At 43.2% G+C, this 23,909-nt stretch overlaps 1 protein-coding gene across 1 annotated transcript; it reads left to right on the forward strand.

Moving 5' to 3' along the window:
* Positions 1–8,581: 8,581 nt before the first annotated feature.
* On the forward strand, positions 8,582–10,054 carry LOC147738000 (uncharacterized). The gene has a single exon (XM_086925012.1). It carries the CDS (start codon positions 8,582–8,584, stop codon positions 10,052–10,054), a length of 1,473 nt encoding a protein of 490 aa, XP_086781138.1.
* Positions 10,055–23,909: the final 13,855 nt, after the last annotated feature.

Genomic DNA, 23,909 nt, shown 5'->3' on the forward strand with positions numbered 1-23,909 from the left:
TACAAATGTGGATTATTATTATTATGCTACGTGCCAGTGGTTTATGTAAATTGTTACTGCTGGGAACAGTATGACCCAATAAACTCCCTCTACTTTTACACAATGCCATAACATATTGGAGACATGATCTCCATTACACACACCACACAAAGCCTTATGCCCCAAACATTAGTTTGTGTAGAACACCTACCCCAATGGGTACACTCCCGTCCTCCAGCTTGGCACCCTGGGAAATAGCGGAATCACCATTATCGGCGAATTCTTCGATAATGGGAAACTATTGCCCTGCCAAGACTTATTGCAGGTGCTTGGGTTGTGTGGAGCCCACTTTGTCACACATACCATTATCTCAAAATGCACCTGTCTGCACTGGTCACCGCTGGTCTCAGACCTGTACGCATGCATCCGTTCAGGCAACATATGTATGTTAACTGGAAGACACTTGTGGTAGAGTGAACTGAACAACTGCCGTAGTCATATCAGATATCCCATCCATCATATTACAAGTGCCATAGGCTGTATGCACTTGTGGTAGAATGAACGGGGCATCTGCCATGATCGTGACAGATATCTCATCCATCGTATTACAAATGTCATAGGCTGTATGCACTTGTAGTAGAATGAATGGGACATCCGCCATGGTCGTGACAGATATCTCATCCATTGTATTACAAGTGTCATAGGCTGTATGCACTTGTAGTAGGATAAATGGGACATTTGCCATGGTCGTGACAGATATCCCATCCATCGTATTACAAGTTCCATAGGCTGTATGCACTTGTGGTAGAGTGAACGGGACATATGCCGTGGTTGTGACAGATATCCCATCCGTCGTATTACAAGTGCCATAGACTGTATGCACTTGTGGTAGCATGAACAGGACATCTCCCATGGTCATGTCAGGTATCCCATCCATCGTATTACCAGTTCCATAGGCTGTATGCACTTGTGGTAGAGTGAACGGGACATATGCCGTGGTTGTGACAGATATCCCATCCTTTGTATTACAAGTTCCGTAGGCTGTATGCACTTGTGGTAGAATGAATGGGACCTCTGCCATGGTTGTGACAGATATCCCATCCATTGTATAACAACTGCCATACACTACCACTTGTGGTAGAATAAACGGGACATCTGCCATGGTTGTGACAGATATCCCATCCATTCTATTACAAGTGCCAAATGCTACCACTTGTGGTAGAATGAACGGGACATCTGCCATGGTCATGACAGATATCCCATCCTTTGTATTACAAGTTCCGTAGGCTGTATGCACTTGTGGTAGAATCAACGGGACATCTGCCATGGTCATGACAGATATGCCATCTGTAGTTTTACAAGAGCCATAGGCTACCACTTGTAGTAGAATGAACGGGACATCTGCCATTTCGTGACAGATATTTCATCCGTCGTATTACAAGTGCCATACGCTATCACTTGTGGTAGAATGAACAGGACGTTTGCCATGGTTGTGACAGATATCCCATCTGTCGTATTACAAGTTCCGTAGGCTGTATGCACTTGTGTTAGAATGAACGAGACATCTGCCTTGGTTGTGTCCCATCCGCCAGATTTAAAAATCCACCCAATCCGGCCTCATTATACTGAATGAGTCCAAAGCATATTCACCATTGCCACTTAACTGAACCATGTTCAGTAAGCGGCATTTTTGATTTCACTCCTTGTGCTCGGAATTTTCCATGCATTGTCGCGGAGTAAAGTTACTCACGGTCACCTTTTCTTGTGGAAACAGCATGGATTGTGAAAAATGTACTAGAGAGAGACATTACCAGTGGAGAAATGCCTAAAAGGCCTTGATCAGTTTGTTTTCTTAGAGCACTTGTACAGCCCATAAGGCACAGCAGAAAGTTTTTGATGCCATTAACAGGGCCAGAGCTGAGTTGGGCATTTTGACCCTTTTACATGTTAACAAAAAATGTTTATAACTGTGGATGCCAGTGCAACTGGGATCAGGTCAATGCTCTCCCATCTCCAAGGCAGCAAAGAAAATAGTGTTAACATGGCCTCTCGCTCGTTCATGAAAATAAAAAGGAATTATTAATTTATCAAGAGAGAAGTATTGATGGCAGCCTGGGGAACTGAGTATTTCAAAACATATATTTGGAGTGCCAGGATGATTTTTCGGGCGGACACAGCTCCGAGCCCTGAAACATGTTGGTGCAGACTATAGTTCTGCTAGGCGGGTTTGGTATGCAGCCACATTACAACATTTCACCTATTAAGTCCTATCTAGTGGGATAGAGCAGGGGTTGAAAATGGATGAGATGTGTTTGACTTGGCATCTTTTGGCGTGTTTCCCCCGAGTTTTTGCTTTCTGCCCTCCCTTTTTTGACTCTGTTGTTACTGTTATAACATTTCTGCGTGCTTTTCGCACTGCTGATCTGTGGTAAAGTGCTGGTGCTCCTGTGGTAAATTGTGTTATGATTGGATGTATGACTTACTTTTCAGTTCCCAGTAAAGGGCACTGCGGGTGCTGGGGCTTGTGAGTCAACCGCTTCTCGTGAGCCTGCAGCACGGATTGTGCAACCCACATATGTAGCCTGAAAAAGCTATAAGTGAATGAAGTTTGGTATGCCTGAACTCAGCATCTAATGACGCAGCCTTTAGCTATGGTGCCCTTTTGATTCTGAGTTCATAGAGGCCACTTTTAGAAAGTGGGTATTATTGTGCTTGGTCATCCCGTGTGCCTCTGCTGGACTGTGGTTTGCCTGTCTGGTTTTTGGACAGCAGATGGCTAGGAAGCAGGATGGCTCCCAATATTCTAGGTAGGTCAGAAAAGGGCTAAACAGACCTGGGTTACAATGGGGGGAAGAGGGTAGAGATTTCCTTGCACCTCAAAGGGCCTGGTCTGCCTCTGACAAATCCGTCTCCACCTCCTGCCAGGAATTCACACCAGAGAAGGCCCAACTGGTTCTGGCCGTACACCGACACCCTCTGCCTGGAAGATCAAAGTAGTTTTGTGTACAAATACTGGGTCCCAGGCACCTGAACTTTAGAACTCATCTGGATCAAGAAGAAGAGCCGATTTTCATTCATTTTTGGTCTTGTTTTAATTATATTTAAAAAAAATATATTTTTCTAAACTTGTGTGGTTTCCTTTTGTGATGCATACACTGTCTTACTGTTGGTTATGTTCAAATGATTTACACACTGCCTCTAAGATTAGCCTACACAATTCCCAAAGGGATACTCCCCAAACTCAGTCAAAAATAACGGGGCAGTGAAGGCACAGAACTCGGGACCACCAGTCTCCTGAAGCCTCCTTATTCACACAATCGCATAATGAGGAAAAAAAAGTTTTAAAAAATTACTGATTCGGTATTTATCGATTCGGTAATTGCCATTGCCTCAAGGCCCATAGGAATGAATGTCAATTACCGAATCAGTAAATACGGATATGGTAAAATAGGGAAAGAGTCAAGGGTGACAGGGTGACACCCTGTTCCACCCCTGATTAGTCTAAGGGCATGTATGTCTGCTATATGGCACAGTTGAAAATGCATTGATTTGCATTTTCAAAGGTATTCCTTATTTACCACCAACTAATAGTTGGTGGTAAATAATGAATCCTTAAAGCACATGAGCACTGTTTAAAGTGCTTCCTACATGTCATTCACCGATTCAGTAAATGCCGAATCGGTAAATGATGATTCGGTAAATACCAAATCGGTAAATACCGCTTCGGTATTTACCAAATCTGTAAATTGCCCCCCTACATCACAAAAGCCTATTACCGGTCGGTAACGGACGATTTCGTCCGTTACCGACCGGTAATACCCTTCCTACATCTGGCCCATAGTCCCTTGTTACAAGTTGCACAGTACTGGGGTGGCAGAAAAATCTCACGTAATAGTTTTCTGTTACTTTGTGATAGGTTTGTCCAGTAACGTACAGTTGCAAGGTTGACGCCATGGAATGGGATTTTTCTGGTCGTCAAACCACACGCAATTTGCCATTTCATAGGGTTTTTCTTGCTAATATTTTCCACCTGTTTCCAGCAGGTGGTCGATATATTCATGTAGTTGGTTTGGGGTTGGCAAGAGTAGGTGCGGGAAGGGGAATCTTTTTCTAACAGGGCGAAGCATTGTGTGTTCCCCCAGTTAGAAAAAAAGACAGCACAAGTCTTGGCTGCTACTGCTGCAGACAAAGTCTTATGCAGCTTTTCCATCAAATGTTTCCGTCTTGAAAAATTGTGTCAGAAAAACGTAACAACTGATAATGAGCTGGAATGAAATTAACAAATGAAAGTACGCTTTAATGCTTCATGCAGCCCTTGCATCTGGTATCCAGAAACACTGGAGAGAAGGGCTATCGAAACCGCAGACGTCCTTGACGTGCCAATATGTTGTAATGGCAGCGGGAACTGTGAAGGCGGATGGTGAAATGAAAGGAAATGAAATTAATGAAATGAAAAGGGGTTTTATTGAGCGCGACTGCTGCCCTTAGGTGTCAAAGCGCTAGGAAAGAAGGGATCGTCCCTCAAGAAGCACCAGCTTGGAGAAGAGTTCAGTTGGTGAAAAGGAAGGTTTTAAGCTGTTTGCGGAAGGATAGCAGATTGGAATTCGATCTTAGATGTACAGGGAGTGAATTCCACAACTTAGCCGTGTTGAGCGTAAAGGATCTTCCTCCTGCTCTTGACCTATTGATCCGGGGGACTACAGCTAAAAAAGCGTGAGTAGAACGAAGTTGTTTGCTGGGGCAGTAAGGGGAGAGGAGGGAATGGTTGATCTTGGGACCGGTTCTCCAAAAGGCTTGATGGGACACGCACAGGGCTTTGAATTTTATTCTCTCCCTAACGGGGAGCCAATGTAGAGTTCTCAACCCGGATTCTATTGATGCTGTACGTGGAATCTGAAGCAGCGTGCGTGCAGCACAATTCTGGACCCGCTGGAGTTTTTGCAGCACATATTCCGGTGCCCCCAAGTACAGGGCGTTGCTGAAATCGAGTCGGGATTGTATTAGGCCCTGTATCACAATCTGTTTGGCTTCAAAAGGCAAGAGTGGAAGGATTTTTTTGAGCATCCTGATGAGCCCGAAGCAGATTGCAGATGTTTTAGTTGCTTGGGTGTTGAGAGTTAGAGATTTGTCCAGCCAAACCCCTAGACTTTTTATGTTATCTTTCGGGGTAGGCGGTGTGCCCAAGCTGGTGGGCCATAAGCGATCGATAGTGAGCAGCGTTGGGGGACCGAGTAGCATAAGCTCGGTTTTATCCCGGTTGAGCTTAAGAGAGGATGTAGTCATCCATCTCCTGACCTATTCCATGCATGCCACCAGGTTGGTCTGTGCCAGCTCACTGTTCTTCTGTGCAAGGGATACCACTAACTGAGTATCGTCCGCATATGTAATGATCTTAATGTCATATGGGCGGACGATCTCAGCCAGTGGTCCCATGTACACATTGAACAGCGTGTGGCTCAGCGACGAGCCCTGTGGTACCCCACAGTCCAAAGGCTTGCTTGTGGAGGTGGAATCTCCCTCAAAGACTTGCAAGGTCCTTCCACTCAGAAAGGATCCCAGCCAGGCCAAAGCATCCCCGGACACTCCTAAATTGGAGAGTCGACACAGCAGAGTTTTGTGACATACCGTGTCGAATGCGGCACTCAGATCGAGGAGGATGACTGCCACTGATCCTCCTTGATCCAGAATCTGCCTGGTTTCTTCTGTCATGGCTAACAAGGCCGTTTCCGTCCCATGTTTGGGACGGAACCCTGTCTGCGAGGCATCAAGTAGATGGTTGCACTTGAGAAACCTTGTTAGGTGGAGGTTGATGTGTTTGGTGATGGAGGGTACGGCAGCCATTGACTAGGTTGCGTGAAAGGTGGGAGACGGACTTGGGTAAGGAGATACCTGAAACGACCTGGAATAGGATTGTGGAAAGGGCGTGGAGGGGAACAAGGAATGCCAGATTCCAACTCATTCATTTTTACATTCTACACGGCCTATTTAACCCCAGACTGTATAACTTAATATTTCCATGTGGACTCGGCGTGTTACCCAAGATGTAACACGAGGGCAGCGGACTTCCAACATATGATTTGGAGTTGCCCACAGCTAGGAACATAATGGGAGGAGGTGGTCCAGGTGCTATGTGGAGTAACAGACAGGCAGATAGAGCAGGGCATGCATACTGCACTGGTTTCCGCATTCAGCGCACACTAAGATCATAAGCAAATTTATTGGTTTGGGGCTGTTGTTGGCCAAACGAGAACTAACAAGACAGTGGAAATCTCAACTGGGGCCCAGCATGGCGAGATGGAGGGTGGAATTCAAGAAATGGGCGGCTAGTGGGAGTATGGCCAGGTTCCAACAGGCCAGGAGAGCGAATAACGAAAAGGCAATGGAAACTGCACGGGCATGGGTAGCATTGGTAGCGCTAATGAGACACCCGGAGTCGGATTCAGACACTGATTAACTGAAGGAGCCTTTGGAATGTCATGGGGTATGCAGAGCATGGATAAGGTGAGGTGAAATGAGGGAGTATAGGAGTAGAAGGGGAGGCAGCAGATGAGGGAGGAGAGATCACATGTAATGGGAAACCCGCACACCCTAGCACAATGTTGATGATTGGTTATCCTAGTTTATAGTGCATGGAGCACACCAGTGGGGGAGTTAATGGGGGGGGAGGGAGAGGTTAGTATGTATGAGGGGCACCAAGTTTCGAGATCAATGTGATGCGGGATGATTTGGCATGGCTACACTGAAGACGGTACGAGCGGGTGCTGAACAGGATTACTAGCTTCATGCAGATCTGCCTAAGATACGAATGTTAATTTGAAGATGGACAGCTAATATAAATGCAATGTAACAAGGAATGTACCCCATGTATAAATGAGTCGTGTATCGGGGGGGGGGGGGGGGGGCTTGTGTGTGTTTAAAAAATAATTAAAATATTTTACGCAAAAAAAATGAAAGTACACTTTAATTACTTTGCGCTTGAGTTAGTTGAGGGATAGATCTAGGCAAAGGGCCAAATATCAAAAGTCAGGATACCAGATACATGCAGTTGGCAACTCGACAGGGGAAAACGCCCGTTGTCAATGTAGGGTACATTCCCATCCCAGAAATTCACATTACAAACGAATGAATATTATTTTTCTTTAAATAGATGTTTTGTGCCAGTCCATATAACTCTGGGATACTGCGTTACAACTCCACAGAGTACATGTAAGTTATGCGAGTCTATTGAAATTTTACAAATTCTCACTCTTACATCCGAGTGCTCTCAGTTTACAAATCTTTGCTCTGCTGTGTCAGAAAACAGCTAAAAAATTTCAAAATTCTACAAATCTGCATTCATTTGACTTGTAATTTATATTTTTGGAAATTTACTTCTATTAACTGTTTAATTTTAAATCTACAGGTGATTGAAATTACGTGCAAAGAATGCAAGGTTTAGTGCTAGGCAACTGAATGTCAGTGCCATAAGGAGGATTATTTTGAAAAAAATGGAAGGACATCCAGCATTTTAAGTTTGAAGAATTTCTAAAATCTAGGTGTGGCGCGGACTGGGAGCTGAAAAAAGTACTATACCTGTAAGTGAAGTCTCTAACTTTGCATTTCATTAACCCTGAGCAAAGTCATATCCGTGCACACAGCATCAGAAATAATGTTGAAAGACCACTTCATCATCCTCATCTGAAATATTTTCAGAAAGACGAGTAGCCTCAGCATGACAGAAGAACATTCATCTAAAGCCTCATCTAATTCCTGAGAGGAAGCACACACTGCATAAAAGAAAGTTATTGCAAAAGGTTTCTTATGCAGACCAACAAAGAAAAGACGCTGAAAGAAGACTTTGAAGCCGACACATCCGACAGAAAAAAGCACTGAGATTAAAAATCACTCTTGCTCAACAACCGTTTTTAACCAGTGAAAACTTCAAGACTATCTGCCTCTGGATATAACACCTCAAACCGCTCGCCTCTCTTTTGCAATTCCCTTAAAGATACACCACTTCATTGTGTCCATGACCATCTCAAATAAATGTTTCCTTTTTATTGTGTACTGTTCTGTGATGAATTCTATGTAAATTGGCTTAGCATTATCTGTTGTGCAGGAGTATATGTAGAAGTGTTAAATATAAAAACTGATTAAGTGAACACTGGGGAGCTATATCTAATGTGAATCCCTGTCATCAGAACTACAAACTTTGCTCAATGTATAAGAAGGTTAAAAGGAACTGATGTTCTGCGACTGGTGATCCACAATAGTACTGTGCACGTTCTAACGCCCTCAGTTACTGCCATTACGTCAGTGCAAAATGGAACTTAACATTTAATCATTAAATATCCAACTAACACCTTTATCACTGCTTTGCTAAGAACCTATACAAATGAATGTGAGAAAAACATTATTCACATAATAAGTTGCTGCCGGAGAGGCCATAACCTGAAGACCATTATCTGCAAGAAACCTTTCAACAGGTTTATATAGGGCAGCTTCCAGACAAATTTTGCTCAATTCAAGTGTTAAGGAGATTGCCCATGATTTTTTTCAGAGATTAATGCTGACCATTTTCTAAACAAGCCGGACTCTAGGAAGGATCTGGTTCACTCCTAGCATGGCATATGAGCAAAAGAAAAACAAACTTGGTGATATTAGCTCTAGAAATAAATCTTGTAAAAACACAGACTATGAGAACAAATTCAGTGTTCAAACCAACCTCACTCAACACAAAATAACACAAGCTGGGGAAGAAAGATTCAGCCATAAATCTCATGTCACTGAACATGTGAGATTGCTCACTAGGGATAAACCCTATCAGTGTTCTGAATGCCAAAAATGTTTCCGCAATAAATCACATCTAATTGAACATGTGAGAATCCACACAGGGGAAAAACCTTTTCAGCGTTCTGAATGCCAGCAAAGATTCTGTAGCAAATTGAGACTTTCTCGACATGCAAGAACCCACTCTGGGGAAAAACCTTATCAGTGTTCTGAATGCCAAAAATGTTTCTGCGATAAATCATATCTAACTGAACATGTGAGAATCCACACAGAGGAAAAACCTTATCAGTGTTCTGAATGCCAGCAAAGATTTTGTAACAAATCGAGTCTTTCTCGACATGCAAGAACACACTCTGGGGAAAAACCTTATCAGTGCTCTGAGTGCCAGAAATGTTTCAGTGGCCAAAGCACTCTCACTCGGCATACAAGAACCCACACTGGGGAAAAACCTTATCAGTGCACGGAATGCCAGAAATGTTTCATTGACAAAAACACTCTCACTTGGCATACAATAACCCACACTGGAGAGAAACCTTATCAGTGCCCTGAATGCCAGAAATGTTTCAGTTACAACAGCAGACTCACTGAACATACAAGAACCCACACTGGGGAAAAACCTTATCAGTGTTCTAAATGCCAGCAAAGGTTTTGTAACAAACCGAGTCTTTCTCGACATGCCATAACACACTCTTTGGTAAAACCTAATCAGTGCTCTGAATGCCAGATATGTTTTACTGTAAAAAGCAGTCTCACTCGGCACGTAAGAATCCACACTGGGGAAAAACCTTATCAGTGCTCTGAATTCCAGAAATGTTTCAGTGAAAAAAGCAATCTCACTAATCATACAAGAACCCACACTGGGGAAAAACCTTATCAGTGCTCTGAATGCCAGCAAAGGTTTCGTAACAAACCGAGTCTTACTCGACATGCAATAACCCACTCTTTGGAAAAACCTTATCCGTGCTCCGAATGTCAGAAATGTTTCTGTGAAAAAAGAAGACTCACTGAACATACAAGAACCCACACTGGGGAAAAACCTCATCAGTGCTCTGAATGCCAGCAAAGGTTTCGTAACAAATCGAGACTTACTCGACATGCAATAACCCATTCTTTGGAAAAACCTTATTTGTGCCCCGAATGCCAGAAATGTTTCAGTGAAAAAAGAAGACTTACTATACATACAAGAACCCACACTGGGCAATACCGCTATCAGTGCTCTGAATGCCCAAAACGTTTCAGCCGTAAATCTTTTCTTACTGAACATGTGAGAATCCACACTGGGGCAAAACCGTTATCAGTGCAATGAATTCTCAAAACGTTTCAGCCGTAAATCTTTTCTTACTGAACATGTGAGAATCCACACTGGGGAAAAACCTTATCTGTGCTCTAAGTGCCAGAAACGTTTCAGAGGTAGAGACTGTTACAAGCGCCATAAGTAAACACACACCGTCCAAAATAATTTTCAGTGCTCTGATTGCCAGAAAAGATTCAATTTTAAACGCAGTTTCACACTACATGAGCAAACACACCCAGGAATAAAACTTTACAAGTGCTCTGAATGGCAGAAATGCCTCTTTGATAGGTACAGCCTCACTAACCATGAGAGACTCCACACTGGGAAAAACCATATGAGTGCTCCGAATGGAAGAAAAACTTCAGAGAAAAACGCTTCCTCACTCAGCATGAGAAACTCCACACTGGAGAAAATCCTTATGCCGGAAAAGCTTTTATCTGAAAGACACTGTTACATGTCATGAGAGATCCCATACTGGGGAAAAACCTTATGAGTGCTTGTAATGCAAGCAAATCTTTGGTTACAAACTGCTTTTCATTCGACATGAGTGTACTCACACGGGGGGAAAAAGCCTTAGGGTGTTCTGAATGTCAGAAAAGGTTTATTGACAAATACAATCTAATTCAACATGAGAGAACCCACACTGGACTAAAGCCTTATATGTGCTCTGAATGCAAGAAATATTTTAGTCATAATAGAAAGTCAGTCTCACTAAACATGAGAAATGCATCCACACCAGGGGAATAGGAACCCAAATCAATCCTGAGTTGCAGAAAAGCTTCTAATGCAACCTGACTTTACATAAAAGAGCAAAAATTGTAGTTGCAATAGGATTTATCAAAAAAATCTTGCAGTATAACGAGGCTGCTGGTGTGCAACCTCCAAAGAAATTTGTGGGATTGAAAATAGTCAACAAATTGCCAAAAAATGAGCAGTTTGAGTACCTGAAAGTTACAAAACTCTCAAGGTCACTACTCGACTCAGAGAAAGTCAACTAATTGCCACAAAATTCACAATATGAATGTCTTAAATGTACTAGACCCAAAAGGTTTCTTTGCACCCTTGTTTGTTAGCATGTGATTGAAATATATATTTTGGGTGCAGTGTTTTGTACACTTTGTTAACTTTATTGAATACAGAATTTTCTTGATAAGATACAACAGCAGTAAAAGTAATGAACAAGTTACTTACCTTTGGTAACGCTGTTTCTGGTGAATACTCCTTTACCTGCTAATTCCTCACCTTGGGAATATTCCCCAGGTGTCAGACTGGATCCTGAAACTTTAAAGCAGTATTGCTGCACGCCGGTAGGAGACATCGCGCAGCTCAGTGTCAAAGTCTTTCTGCTCCAGAGTGACGAGCAGAGCTGCATATGAGCTCTAACCATTCTCATTGTGAACAAACTCAGGGGTTCGTGGGTTCATTATCTCACAGGAATGTATCACATATGCAGGCCATGTGTAGAGGTTAATTCACCTTTTTTGAATGAATAAAATTCAGATGAGTCCTTTTCCATTACCAAAAATTAAAATTGTATTCTCAGCAACAAATGTATATATACATTTCTGAGTGATATCAGCGCAGTGCTCAAGCTGAAAGTGATACAATGATAAAACAATCAGATCCATATATTATACACAGAAACAGGACTGTGAATTACTTTTGTACAATACAAGTTAAGCAAAGCTGATTCTCAGGAGACATATTTCATGTGAAACAGTCCCTGCATAGTCGATATTTCGACTGTTTTAGTTAATTATCATGGTCTAACCAGGACAGTACATCGCTGCCTCTTCCGTATACTTATCACTCTGTATCCTGTACACCTTAGTAAGGAATCTTCTGTTTCACAGGCCAGCGTACTCAGTAGGAAGGCAAATTCAACTAAGCAGTTACAGAGCCCCATTCGCCTGACCAAACACCTGCAGCCAGTGAATGCTCTGCTCGCTGTCAAAAGAGTTCAAGTCCTGATGAGGCCCTCATAATTGACTGTGTTGTCCGTGAGAAGCTGCACCAGCCCTCTTCTGTTGGTAACTCCAACAGATTGATGTGGAGTCGCGCCTCTGACGGTGACGAGGGTTCCCTAATATCCATCTCTCCCATATGGCCTCTCCAACCCAGAAGGGATACATTCGTCTCCACTGTTAAGTCTGGGTAGAGTAAGGAGAGGGGTCTGCTACTAACACAATCTATGTCGCTGGAGGAAATGTTGGATCATTCCTCGAACAGGGTGACTCAGTGTCCGAAAGTACACAATAAAGAAGCATTGCAGCTGCGCCAGCTCTAGTAGCAGATGACTCAGTGGCATGTTGTCCCCAGTGTCTTTGTGTGTCATGCCATGAAAGAACTGGAAGACATCTTGGGTTTGCAGCGGGGTCTGGCGTTGGCAGTATTGAAAAGTACTCCCGTAGCCACAGAGGGGACAACATTTTTGATGAAGTTGCCTAGCGGAGGTGGACGGACTGAAGGAATGTGCTATGGCTCTGCTTTCTGTCTGGGTTGAGTCTTTTTTGATTGCTTATGAGGCGAGAGCCATCGCATGGCATGTCCATTAACAATGCTTGGATATATGTAGAGATCGTCCATAGACTTAATCCAGGCGCTGCACCAAAGTGCCACAGTTGTGTTATCCACTGACCCAGTGTCGAGCCACAACGAATTCCAAACTTTGCAGCAACACATCCATCCTGAATAGCTTTTGTTACAGACACCGGCAGAGTTTAGGCCACTGTATCCCACAGAGCATGATTATATTGGGGAGCATACCATTCAGATCCTCTAGGATTTAGTGATATGGAAAAATACATCATTAAATCACCAGTTTTGTAAGAAGCCTGCGCTTTTTACAAAAATACCAGTGAATGTGATCTCCTTGTTGTATTGGTTCAGCACTCGCAAATAATAGGAGGGGTCTGAGCAGCAGGCAGGTGAGGTGTTCTTTGTTTATTTACTCCTCACCTTCCTGGCTGCAGCACAGACTCTTCTACAGCCAGAGGAGAGAACCGACTGCACATCTGAAAGCAAGGCACTAAAAAGATCAGGTAGGTTATCCTGGCCTGTTGCAGCAGTGTGCATCGGTCTTCTCCAGTCCTACAGCTTGCATGTGCTTCCCGTACCTCGCCTAGGGTGGCAAAAAAATAGTTACATTGGGCCCAAAGGGTATGTGGTGGCCCCTGGGGGGGCCAGTATATTAATTCAGGGGTCTGCCTCCCACAGAGGGACCATGAGCAAGGCAAGATTTTAATGCAGGGGCACGCCATCCACGGGCACACACAGCAGGCCCAAGGGGCCCACAGGTCACGTGGCGGTCCCAAAGGGGCAATATTTTACCTTAGGTCTGTAAAATATTTTACTTTAGGTCAGGTCCACTCAAAGCACCAGTGCCCGCTCCACTGCTTAAAAACACAGGTTGAGCCAGCTGGCACCAGGCCCTTTAGTGGCTCCCACTCTCCCCTTTTCATCTAGCTGTCCCTCGCCAGTGTTTTGGGGGTCAAGATACAGTAGTGAGGGTAGAGGCTGGTGTTTGGCAGGAGAGTCAGTGATAACATGGGGTTCAGTTTGTTGGGTGGGTGTGGCAGAATAGAGGGCAGTGTTATGGCAGAAGTATACAGGGTAGCCGTGTGTTGTTTTGAGGGTAAGTGGCAATGTGGGGGTAGTTTTATGGCAGGTGGAAAGGGCCAGTGTTTTGTGGTAACGCAGGGCAGCAGTGTTTTGGGGAAAGGGGTTATAGTTTTTAGAGTTAGTGTGGTGGGTGGGGTAGGTGGGGTAGGTGGCAGTGCTCCAGGTTAGGGTGGCATGGAAAAGGACTAGTCTGTTCTAACTCCTTTTTGTTCTTGTGTATAGTCTTGGAGGGTAGATTCTGCTGGTTCTAGAGCTCTTGAACTGTCTGGTAACTATATGCTTGATGCTTTAAGGCTCCGGTCAGTCTGGGGTTCAGTACACTTCTGGGTAGATAGTACATACGATAAAACTCAGAACCTTGTGGGCTGAATCCATTAATTTGAAGTCCCACTTGCAAAGAGTGGAGGTAACATGGTGCCCCTCCCCGTCCCAGTTTGCATCATGCCTACCCTATCTATCTTGCAGTCCTTGCAAGTGTTACAAGCATTGGCATAGCCAATAGGTCTCTCCTTTGGAACCTTATAAGTATTTAGCCATGCAGCACATTATCTTGGGTGCTACAACATCCACTGTTACTTCACGTGTCACTGGTGATTGGCCATGCTGTGGCTAGAAGCACTGCATCTCTCGCAATGGCAAACTATTTAGTGCTAAATATTATCATTAGCCGGAACAAGAAAGGAATCAACATAATGAAATATTCTACTGTTTTTACATTATTTACTCTTTGTTTAGTCATAGTTGTCACACCACTTACTTGATATCAAAAGTGAAATGCTTGCATATATTCTGAAGTAGATCGCATTGAAATAAAGTCTTGTGATATACTGGTCCAGATTTCTCTGTGTTTTATGAAAAAAGGTGCAGAGACACCACTTAAATACATGTGTCTCTGGTAAAGTTCATTGACGAGTATTTCCGGCTCCCACTGGTGGGTTAGGTGTCGTCTACTGCTGACGTAGTATTACCAAGCCCAGAGCCCCAGCAGCCTAGGGTAGCCCTAATTTACCCAAAACAGATAACAGCTCTCCAATCACTTTAGAGGGCCCTTTGGTTAACTAAGCGCTTTGTCTGGTGCTAGGATTACGGAATTACAAAACATAGTGGTAGGAAACGTTGGCAGGCAAAGCTGGTGTCTGGGCATACATTACTAACTCGCCTTCCTTGAGTGCCATCCTATCCACCACAGGGTAATGTGAGAGCAGCCTGAAGGTCTTTACACCACGTGGAGCCAAACAGCAAATTCTTCAAGGCTAGAAGCCCAATAAAGACGGAATAGCACAAAAACCTGCTGTTCCATGCAAAGTGCTATCAATTTAAGAAGCGTGACCGGGCTCCACACGAATATAAGGCCCAATCAGCTCTCTCTTTCTCCTTTCGCTCTCCGACTCCTCTCTCTGTCTTCTCCATTGAAGTGGGGAGGTGTTGAGTGCTTTCGGGAAGCAGGGCAGTAAGTTGGGAACTCGACTCCGGGAGCTACTGAGGCTCGATGGGGCAAGGAAGGATCGGGAGGGAGGTCGGCGGCAGAGAAAAGGAGGAAGTAGAGAAAGGGGTGCAAAAACTTCACAAAATGAGGGAACGTCCTTCTAATTACTGCTCTCTGCGGATTCCACGCTGAAGAAAGTGAAAGCGACAAATTATCGAATTATCTGCAAAAAAAAGTCAGCATGGGGTCTTCAACCCACTTTGTTGCTCGCACCCAGTGCCAGAGTCACTGAAACCGAAGGCCAGACACACCACAGCATGATTGACACATTGTATCAGTTTTGATTTGCACCTCTGATCCATTGACGGGACCATGAAAGGTTTCTCTACTGCTGTAAACACTGAAATGCCCACAAAATTAAATAATTTGAAAAACACAAAAAGATACAGAACTCAACCACAGAACGAAGCGTTTCCGTTGTGCTGCTTCTGTGAAAGGGGGCCCGTTTTTAGGTCGAGCCTAGCGCTGCTCTAGGAGATAACCTTTAGAAATTGGTCAGTTCTTTTCCACACATTCGTGCACCTTGCGGGAGTGAGCAGCGGTGCGCAGGGGCCATCTGTTTGTAATTAGCGCGGCTTGTTTACATTTGCCTGCTCGTGGTCGTTTAGCTATGCATTTAAATCATGAGTCATTATAATAGTGAGGCCACTTTCCCAGGAGATGATGTGATTGTAATGAGACAATTATCTAAGCACTCCGTGAGTCCAGACTCTCCTGAGAAAGCAAATCTTGTGCTATATTCAGTACATCTAACATGAGCATGCATTGAATTCACGTTTATAACTTAATTGCTGGTTATGAAAAGATATGATGTTGAACCCTATGAGGTGGTTCCTCTCCAGAAAGTTTCATGACAGTAATCAAAAGTCAAATAACGCTGATGAAGTCAAAAAGCCTCCTTGAATATTCTAATTGAATATGAATTACAACATAAAATGTTTGTTTACGATATTTCTTAGTATTTAAATTTTTGTACTATATTGCGTAAGATAAATTATTAGTATTTGTTTTTCTATATGTAGGAAGCATTACGTAAATGAAATCCCTGTACCCCACCTTCTTTCTTTTCTTTCCTTTCTTCTCTTCATGAACATTTCCATTGTTGAACTTTTCAGGTTGCCTGATATTAAGAATTTTGCTCTTCATAACTATGCTGTGTTACAGAATGCTATATTACAATATGTTGAATTGTATGTACCACATTTGTCTATAATATGTATGGCAGCTCGTGTTTAGTTAGGCTTTATTAATTAGCTTATGTTTATTAGGTTTGATTATTCAATAAAATGTTTCAAACGTACAAAATGAAAAGTGATATGTATTTACAACTGCAGCATTTTTTTATTGTATCGGTGTTCTCAAACATTTTCCCAGGGGCCAAAAATATGGTCTGCGGGATGACAGAGGGCCACATTGGCATCAGTAGGGAGGGTCGGGCATGGGATTTGAGGTATACATAAGGTTGGAAGTAGAGGGAACAAAGCATGCACATTGTGTGGACTGTGACCAATGGAGGTTTTGAGGGCACACCATACGTTTGTCAAAAATAATCCCCTACTGTTTAGAAGAAACGTGGATTTGACAGTGCTCTGTTGTGCTGTATCTCAGCTGCTATCTTTATACTGTATCCTGAAGTAAGTCTTTTCTGTCTGCTAGTGCTACGTTTGGTGAATTAAGGAATGAATTACACAAGGAACTGATGGACTACATTCACCTTCTTGAATAGAACGTTGTTCATTTTGAGAGTGCATGGGTGAACCCTCAAACACTGAGGATCTAGGCCTAATTTAGCTGTTTTAGAAGCATTTCCTGAAGGTTGTAAATTCTGATAATCTATTGGTGAACCCTCAAAAGCTGAAATTCTTATAGATACATCCAACTGCTGATTTCTCACCTTTAGAATATTCCTCAACATCAGACTTCATCTTGAAAATCTTCAGCAGCACCTCAGCTTCCCTGTAGGTGCCACTGTGCAGCTCTGCACCAATGTTGTTCTACTCCCGAGGTGTCATAATAGTAAGGAGTAGGTGAATGGAAGGATGCTAGGTGGGGGAAAACATGGCGGCCGGCTAATCAGCGGGTCGCGGGTGTTTGGAGGTGTGGCGGTGTAAGCTACCGTAGGCGAGCATAGGCGGCGGCTTTCGGAGCGATTTTGCTCTTTTCTTAGTTCAGGGTGCGGGTACGGAGACGCTGAGGTCCCGGCGGCTGGAGTTTCTAAGTCGGTGGAGGCGGCGTCCGTGGCAGCGTTTACTGTGGCGTTCCTACTGCAGAGAGGGAGCGCGCTGCCACGGATCTGTGTGGCGGCAGGAGAGACTGCAGATAGCGGTCTCTCAATCAGGCTCAGAGGCGCGGAGGCTTGGAGAAGCAAAAACACAAGCGGAGGCAGCCTCGGAAGTGTCTCCGCCCGTTTTTTCCCAAAGTGCCTGAAATCTCCAGACTTTCAGCGGAGTTGTATGGCGGCAGAGGGCTCAGATAGCCCTCGATGTGAGGACAGCCTGGGTGTGTTGGAGGAAGCAGTGGAGGAGCGTGGTGTGGGTTCGGTCGAGCCCACGAAGGTAGCTGGGTGCTGGGGGAGAGCAGCACATGAGCTTGGGAGGGGGCGCCGAGCAGCAGCAAGAGTTGGATATAAAGGGAGAGGTGATATTGGTAGAGGTATTGAATCGGGGGCTGCGCTAGGCAACTCTAACTCACTGATTAACAAAGGCTCTTCAGACTACAATGAGGAGTCTGGGGATGTGTTAGAAAATAAGCAAGCAGCAGACCTAGCAGTAATCCAGGTGTCCGGATATAAGTTGAGGAGTGCGGCAAAAATCACTGTGGTTCCGGATACTGTTAGGGCGCAAGGGGAGGATAAGGCTCTCACCCATATCAAGGAAAAAAACAAAACCTCACACGAGGCCAATTCTAAGAAAACCACAAAGAAAAAAACAGGTAGTAAAAAAAATAACAAGAAAACTAGCATTTTGGAGAAGAAAATCAAGACAACACCTTCACTAAACTCTTTTTTTAAAGTTATTCCCAAAACTTTAAGACTGAAGCCCAATTTGGCAAACTCTGCTGAAAGTGTGACATCAGTGTCAGGGGACGAGGGGGTCAGTGCTTCACCGATAGAAACTCCTGCTTTAGATTGGTCTGGTGTTTTAAGTCCTAATCGCTATCAGCTTCTTATGGCCGATATGGAAGGGGAAGACCTGGCGGACTCGAGTAAAGCACCAGCAGTGTTAAGACCTGAGGAAGTGAGTGAGTTGACTTTGTCAGATTCGAATTCGGGGGCAGTGAATGAGTTGACCTCCTCAGACCTGAATATGGGGGGAAATTCTGATATGGCAATAATAGCCCTTCTGAAGAAACTGGATTTGGACATGCACAAGGGGTTTGAGGAGTCTAAGGCGATTCAGGAGAATATACGTGCTTCCTGTACTAGTCTGGAGGTCAAATTCAGTGAATTGAGCTCACGTATGGTAGTCCTAGAGGTGGAGGCAAAGGACCTCCGAGACTCAGTTGCAGATAACTGTAGAGAGATTGAAGAAATTAAGTTTAGAGAAAGGGCACAGGAAGAGCGAATGGAGAGACTTGAAAATATGCAGAGGCGAAACAACTTAAAAATACTGAAACTGCCGGAAGGAAAAGAAGGGGCTGACATTAAAAGATTTGTAGCCCATCTTTTTAAATCTGAGCTGGAACTGGAAGAGGACGAAGAGACGATTTATGCAGATATACAGAGGGTCCACCGAGATCCTTTCAGATTAAATGCTAATCGTACCAAGCCAAGAAAAGTTTTGATAAATTTCCTGACATTTAGTTTAAAAGAAAAAATTTTGTCAGCTGCCTTGAAGAAAAAGAATGTCTTGGTGGACGGGGTAAAAATTGATGTGAGGTCTGATTTGTCACCGGTCACAGCTAATAGGCAATGGGAGCTAGGTAAACGCATAGAACCACTTAGGGCACTGGGGGCTACAGTTCAATTAAAATTTCCAGCCTTTTTAAAAGTAATGTGGCGGAACAAGATGCATAATTTCCGAGCAGTAGAGGAGGTCGATGCGTTTATTGTACTATGTCAAGAAATGACCCGGCAAGCTGCCGTATAAGTCAAATATTCGATACGATGTTCACTATTAAGCCTGTGTTTATTGGTGTAAGATGTTTAATAAAATATGAAGCACCGCCACGAAAAAGCACCCACATGGCCTAGGCCAAAAGGGAGGATGGTAGGGTTTTCCACGGGAGGGTTGGGTAGGGGTAGTTGGGTGGGTAGGGAGGGCAGGGGGGGGGGGAAGGGGTGGGAATAGGGAAGAAAAAGTCCTTAGAAGCTTAGCGACCACCAAAATGTATGTAATGTTTTTTAGAGATCGATATGAGTGGGACTAGTACAGGTGACTTAAAATTTCTGTCATGGAATGTTAAAGGACTACGTACAAAATCTAGGAGACGAGTAATATTAAAATATTTAGAGGATTCTAAGGGCCATATCATAATTTTGCAAGAGACGCATTTGACTGCAATAGAGTGTAAGGAGGTTATGCTAGGTCAAAGATGGGTTGCCCATGGGTTTTGTACTCCACAGACCATAGTTACAAAGGGTGTTGCTGTTTTGGTTAGACAGGGGGTTCATTTTTGCCTGGAAAATTTTGTTGCAGACCCAAAAGGTAGATGGCTTATTTTAAGTGCAAGAATTGATTCTGACTTACTAATCATAGTCGGATATTATGGCCCAAATCTTGATGAGGTAGATTCTCTGGACACTCTGGCTAGAGAATTGCTAGGCTCTGCTGGCAAAATTATAATGGCAGGGGATTTTAATGCAGTTTTGGATTATAAATTAGATCGATCTGTAAACTCGCATGGGCGTATGAATCCCAAAATGTCAAACAGAATTAGGATGTTGATGACTCAATTTGGGCTGTGTGATATCTGGAGATTTAATCATGGGCAACAGTTGGGATTTACATACTATAACAAGAAATATAAGCATAAATCTCGGATCGATTATGTGTTGCTGGACTTAAGGTTAAAAGATTCTGTTACAGAAGTGGGGCATGTAGGCGTTCATATCTCTGATCATTCAGCCATCACACTTAGTATAAAAATTCAAGCATCTGAAGCAGAAACAATCTGGAGGCTGGATCGCACAGTACTTTTAGATCAAGAGTGTTTGCAATTTATCAATTCAGAGTTAGAGGTTTTTTTGGATGCAAATGCAGGCACTGTAAAGATAGAAACAGTTTGGGAGACTTGTAAAGCCTTTTTGAGGGGTAGGCTGGGTGCCCAGGGAGCAAAAAAACGAAGAATCTATTTTAATAAAATTACCGATTTGGAAAAGAATATTCGAGATTTGGAATCCAGCATTAATTCCTGTGAAGGTTCAATGGTAGAGCAGATGCTGAAAGATCTTGAGCTGTTAAAATTGGATTTAATAGCAGTTATTAACAACAGAATTAGAGAGAAATGGGAATCAAGCCAGCTGGCACACTTTAGCTATAGTGAAGGGTGCGGAAAGCTACTGGCCTGGAAGGCCAAAAAAGATCTAGTACGAAATTTTATTAAAGAATTAAATCTGCCGGGTAGGAGTGAGGCCATTACGGAGAGCAAGGGAATTGCGGATGCATTCTTTGAGTACTTTTCAGATGGGTATAAGGAAGATTTGAATCCTGATACTCTGGAAATAGCGAAATGGTTGAAGATGGTGGACCCGCTTCCAACTGATTTAAAACAGGTTTTGAATGGGGAGATTCTCTTAACTGAGGTAGAAAAGGCTATAAGATCAGCTAAGAGAGGGAAGGCTCCTGGGCCTGATGGTCTACCAGTTGAGGTCTACAAAGTATTTATGGAAAAAATCTTGCCTCTATTGGTTCAGTTATTCAATGATATCTTGCAAGGAAAGGCGGAGTTGCCGGACTCTTGGAACGAGGCAACTATTGTTCTAATTGCAAAAACTGGGAAACCACCAAGTGATCCGAATTCGTATAGACCTATTTCGCTGTTAAATTGCGATTATAAAGTTTTTGCAAAGATAATGGCGGATAGACTTAGTCTGGTTATTCCTAAACTAGTGCAGGAAGATCAGAAGGGTTTTATTAAAGGTAGGTTCCTAAAGGAACTTACTTTTTCTCTAATAGGTACAATAGATTTGGCCTCTACACATAAAATTCCATTAGCAGTAATAGCGCTGGACGCTGCTAAGGCGTTTGACCGAGTAAATTGGATATTTCTAAAAGCACTTTTGACCCATTTAGACCTGGGTTTATTTTTTACTAATACACTTTTATCACTGTACAATTCTCCTACTTCTAGAGTATTGATTAATGGGATTCTAACTAATTCAATTAAAGTAATGCGGGGCACCAGGCAGGGTTGTCCCTTATCCCCTTTATTGTTCGATCTGTATATAGAGCCTTTGGCCTGTAAGATTAGGGGTTCTGAGAAGATCCTCCCTTTCTCTGTAGAAGCTTGGTCCAAGAAAATAGGTCTATACGCTGACGATATTATAATTTATACTTCTAACCCTCAGCAGACATTGGAGAATATATCTATAATAACTAAAGAATTTGGAGCTGTCTCAGGGTACAAAATAAACGAGGATAAAACGGAAATTATGAGTTGGAATTTGGATCCGGGCCCTATAAAATGCAAATCAGAAATGAGGTATCTGGGGGTCAGGATTACTCAGAACTTGGATGACTTGGCAAAAATTAATTTTGTAAGAGTTAAGAGAGAAATAGGAGGAATGCTTCGAGGATGGAGTCATTTGTGTCTTAATCTGTATGGCCGTACAAATCTGATAAAAATGATGGTTCTTCCAAAACTAACTTTTCTATTTGAGACAATCCCTCTTGCATTCAAAAGAGAATGGTTGAAGAAGCTTCAGAGCGAAGTCAGTACATTTATATGGGCCTCAAAAGGATCTCGTCTCTCATGGACTAAGATAAGGAGAAAACTGCTTAAAGGGGGGCTGTCAGCCCCGGATTTTCAGTTATATTGTTGGGCTTTTCAGTTAAAAAATCTTAGAATTCTTGTAAATACTCCACCGACTTCGGGTATTGGTGTATTGTTGGCAGTAATGCTAAAAAGCTGCCAATATAAGGAATCTGGTTTTCTTTGTAAATTTGCGGATCCAAAGTATTTTAAAAAAGTGCGTCTTAAGCTACTGCGGGAAGCAGCGGAACTTTGGTACTGGATTAGGAGGATACTAAAAATCCCCTATTATGGGTATTATACTTCCATTTGGGACAGCCCAGGATCTCCTGCTTGGACTAAAGATGCATTAGCTATTCCTCTAAGAACTGCAGGGGTAGAAATATGGGGAAAGCTGGTTGGGTGGAGTCAGGGAGTGGACATCTGGGGGCAGGCTATATCGAAATTTAAATATCTGCAAATCCATAGTTGGGCTGGTAAAGCTGAAACTATCGTGGGACTTCAGAATGAATTGGAAGAGAAGATCCACTCAAGCCAAGTGTATAAAAAAGAAGTAGGACTCTGGTACTGGTCAATATTGGAGACGACGGATGGTCAGTTTATACTGCCAGAAACGCTGTGGAGTGATTGCTTGCCGGACATCGCATCTGACACTCAATGGCAAGTAACTATGGCTATGTTGTATAAAGTTGTCAAACCCGCAAATTTAAGGCGAAATCATCTTTTTACACTCCACAGAGCGTATTGGTCTCCATATAGACTTTCAAAGTTCAAGTCTGGAGGGCTGGTGGAATGCCCAAAGTGCAGAAGTCCCAATGAGAAAGATATACACATGTTCGTGGAGTGTCCAAATATTAAAGAGTTTTGGGAGGAAGTAAGTAGCTGTTTATCCCAAGCTATCGACCAGACTGTCAAGGTAAGCCCTGAACTTATTATAACTGGAAGGTTGAATTTGCAGATAAAAAGCATAGATGATAAAGCTAAACTTGTCTTTTATGGGATACTCTTGGCCCGCAGAGAGATATGTAAACTTTGGGTCTCCCCTTTATCTCCCGGGATTTTAGACTGGTTGCGAGCTATGAGATTTACAGCTAAAATGGATACTCTGGGTCCGACAAAAGTTAAATGCAAATTTTGGACATTATTTTTGGCACACTTTGGGTGATGAGTGTTTCTCTTAGAGTAAAGGGATAGGTGGATTTGTAAGTAATTTCAGTCCAATGATTAAGGTCTTGGCCTATCTCGCCGGTGGTGCTTTTTCAACGTGACGGTGGAGTTCACCCATGTACCAACCTCCTACAAAGGGTGGCATATATAGAGAGGCGGTCATGGACTGACACTACTAGTGAGGTTGTTAATGGTCCCGGCATATGAGATAAAAAACCCATGGGCGGTATCGTTTGGTTAGAAATGGGTGGCGTAAAGGCTAATGAGGACAAAAAAAAAAAAATGAAAAAAAAAGGAGTAGGTGAATGGCCCCCTAACTGTGTCCAGGAATTTGTTTATTAAAACATTTGAATATACTACTCTTGAATATATAATTCATTAGTAGTCTGGTAAACCAGACTGAGGGTCTGATAAAGATTGTGGCAGGCAGGGTTACTCTCTCACAAACTTGAAGGATATCCCTTTCGCCAAATTACAATTCTATAGAATATATTGGCACTGTAATTTGGCAGACTGGATATCCGTCAAGTTTTTCACAGAGTGATCCTGTCTGTCTAGATCCTATTCAGGCCCTAAGTGAGTAGGAGAGGTAATGAGATGTGAGAAGGTAATGAGATGTGCATGTGAGTAACCGTTCAATACACAGACTTTCTATCCTCAAGAGTCTTTCATAGATCCATT

Source organism: Lissotriton vulgaris, chromosome 1_1, assembly GCF_964263255.1.
Source record: "Lissotriton vulgaris chromosome 1_1, aLisVul1.2, whole genome shotgun sequence".
Lineage (NCBI taxonomy): Eukaryota > Metazoa > Chordata > Amphibia > Caudata > Salamandridae > Lissotriton > Lissotriton vulgaris.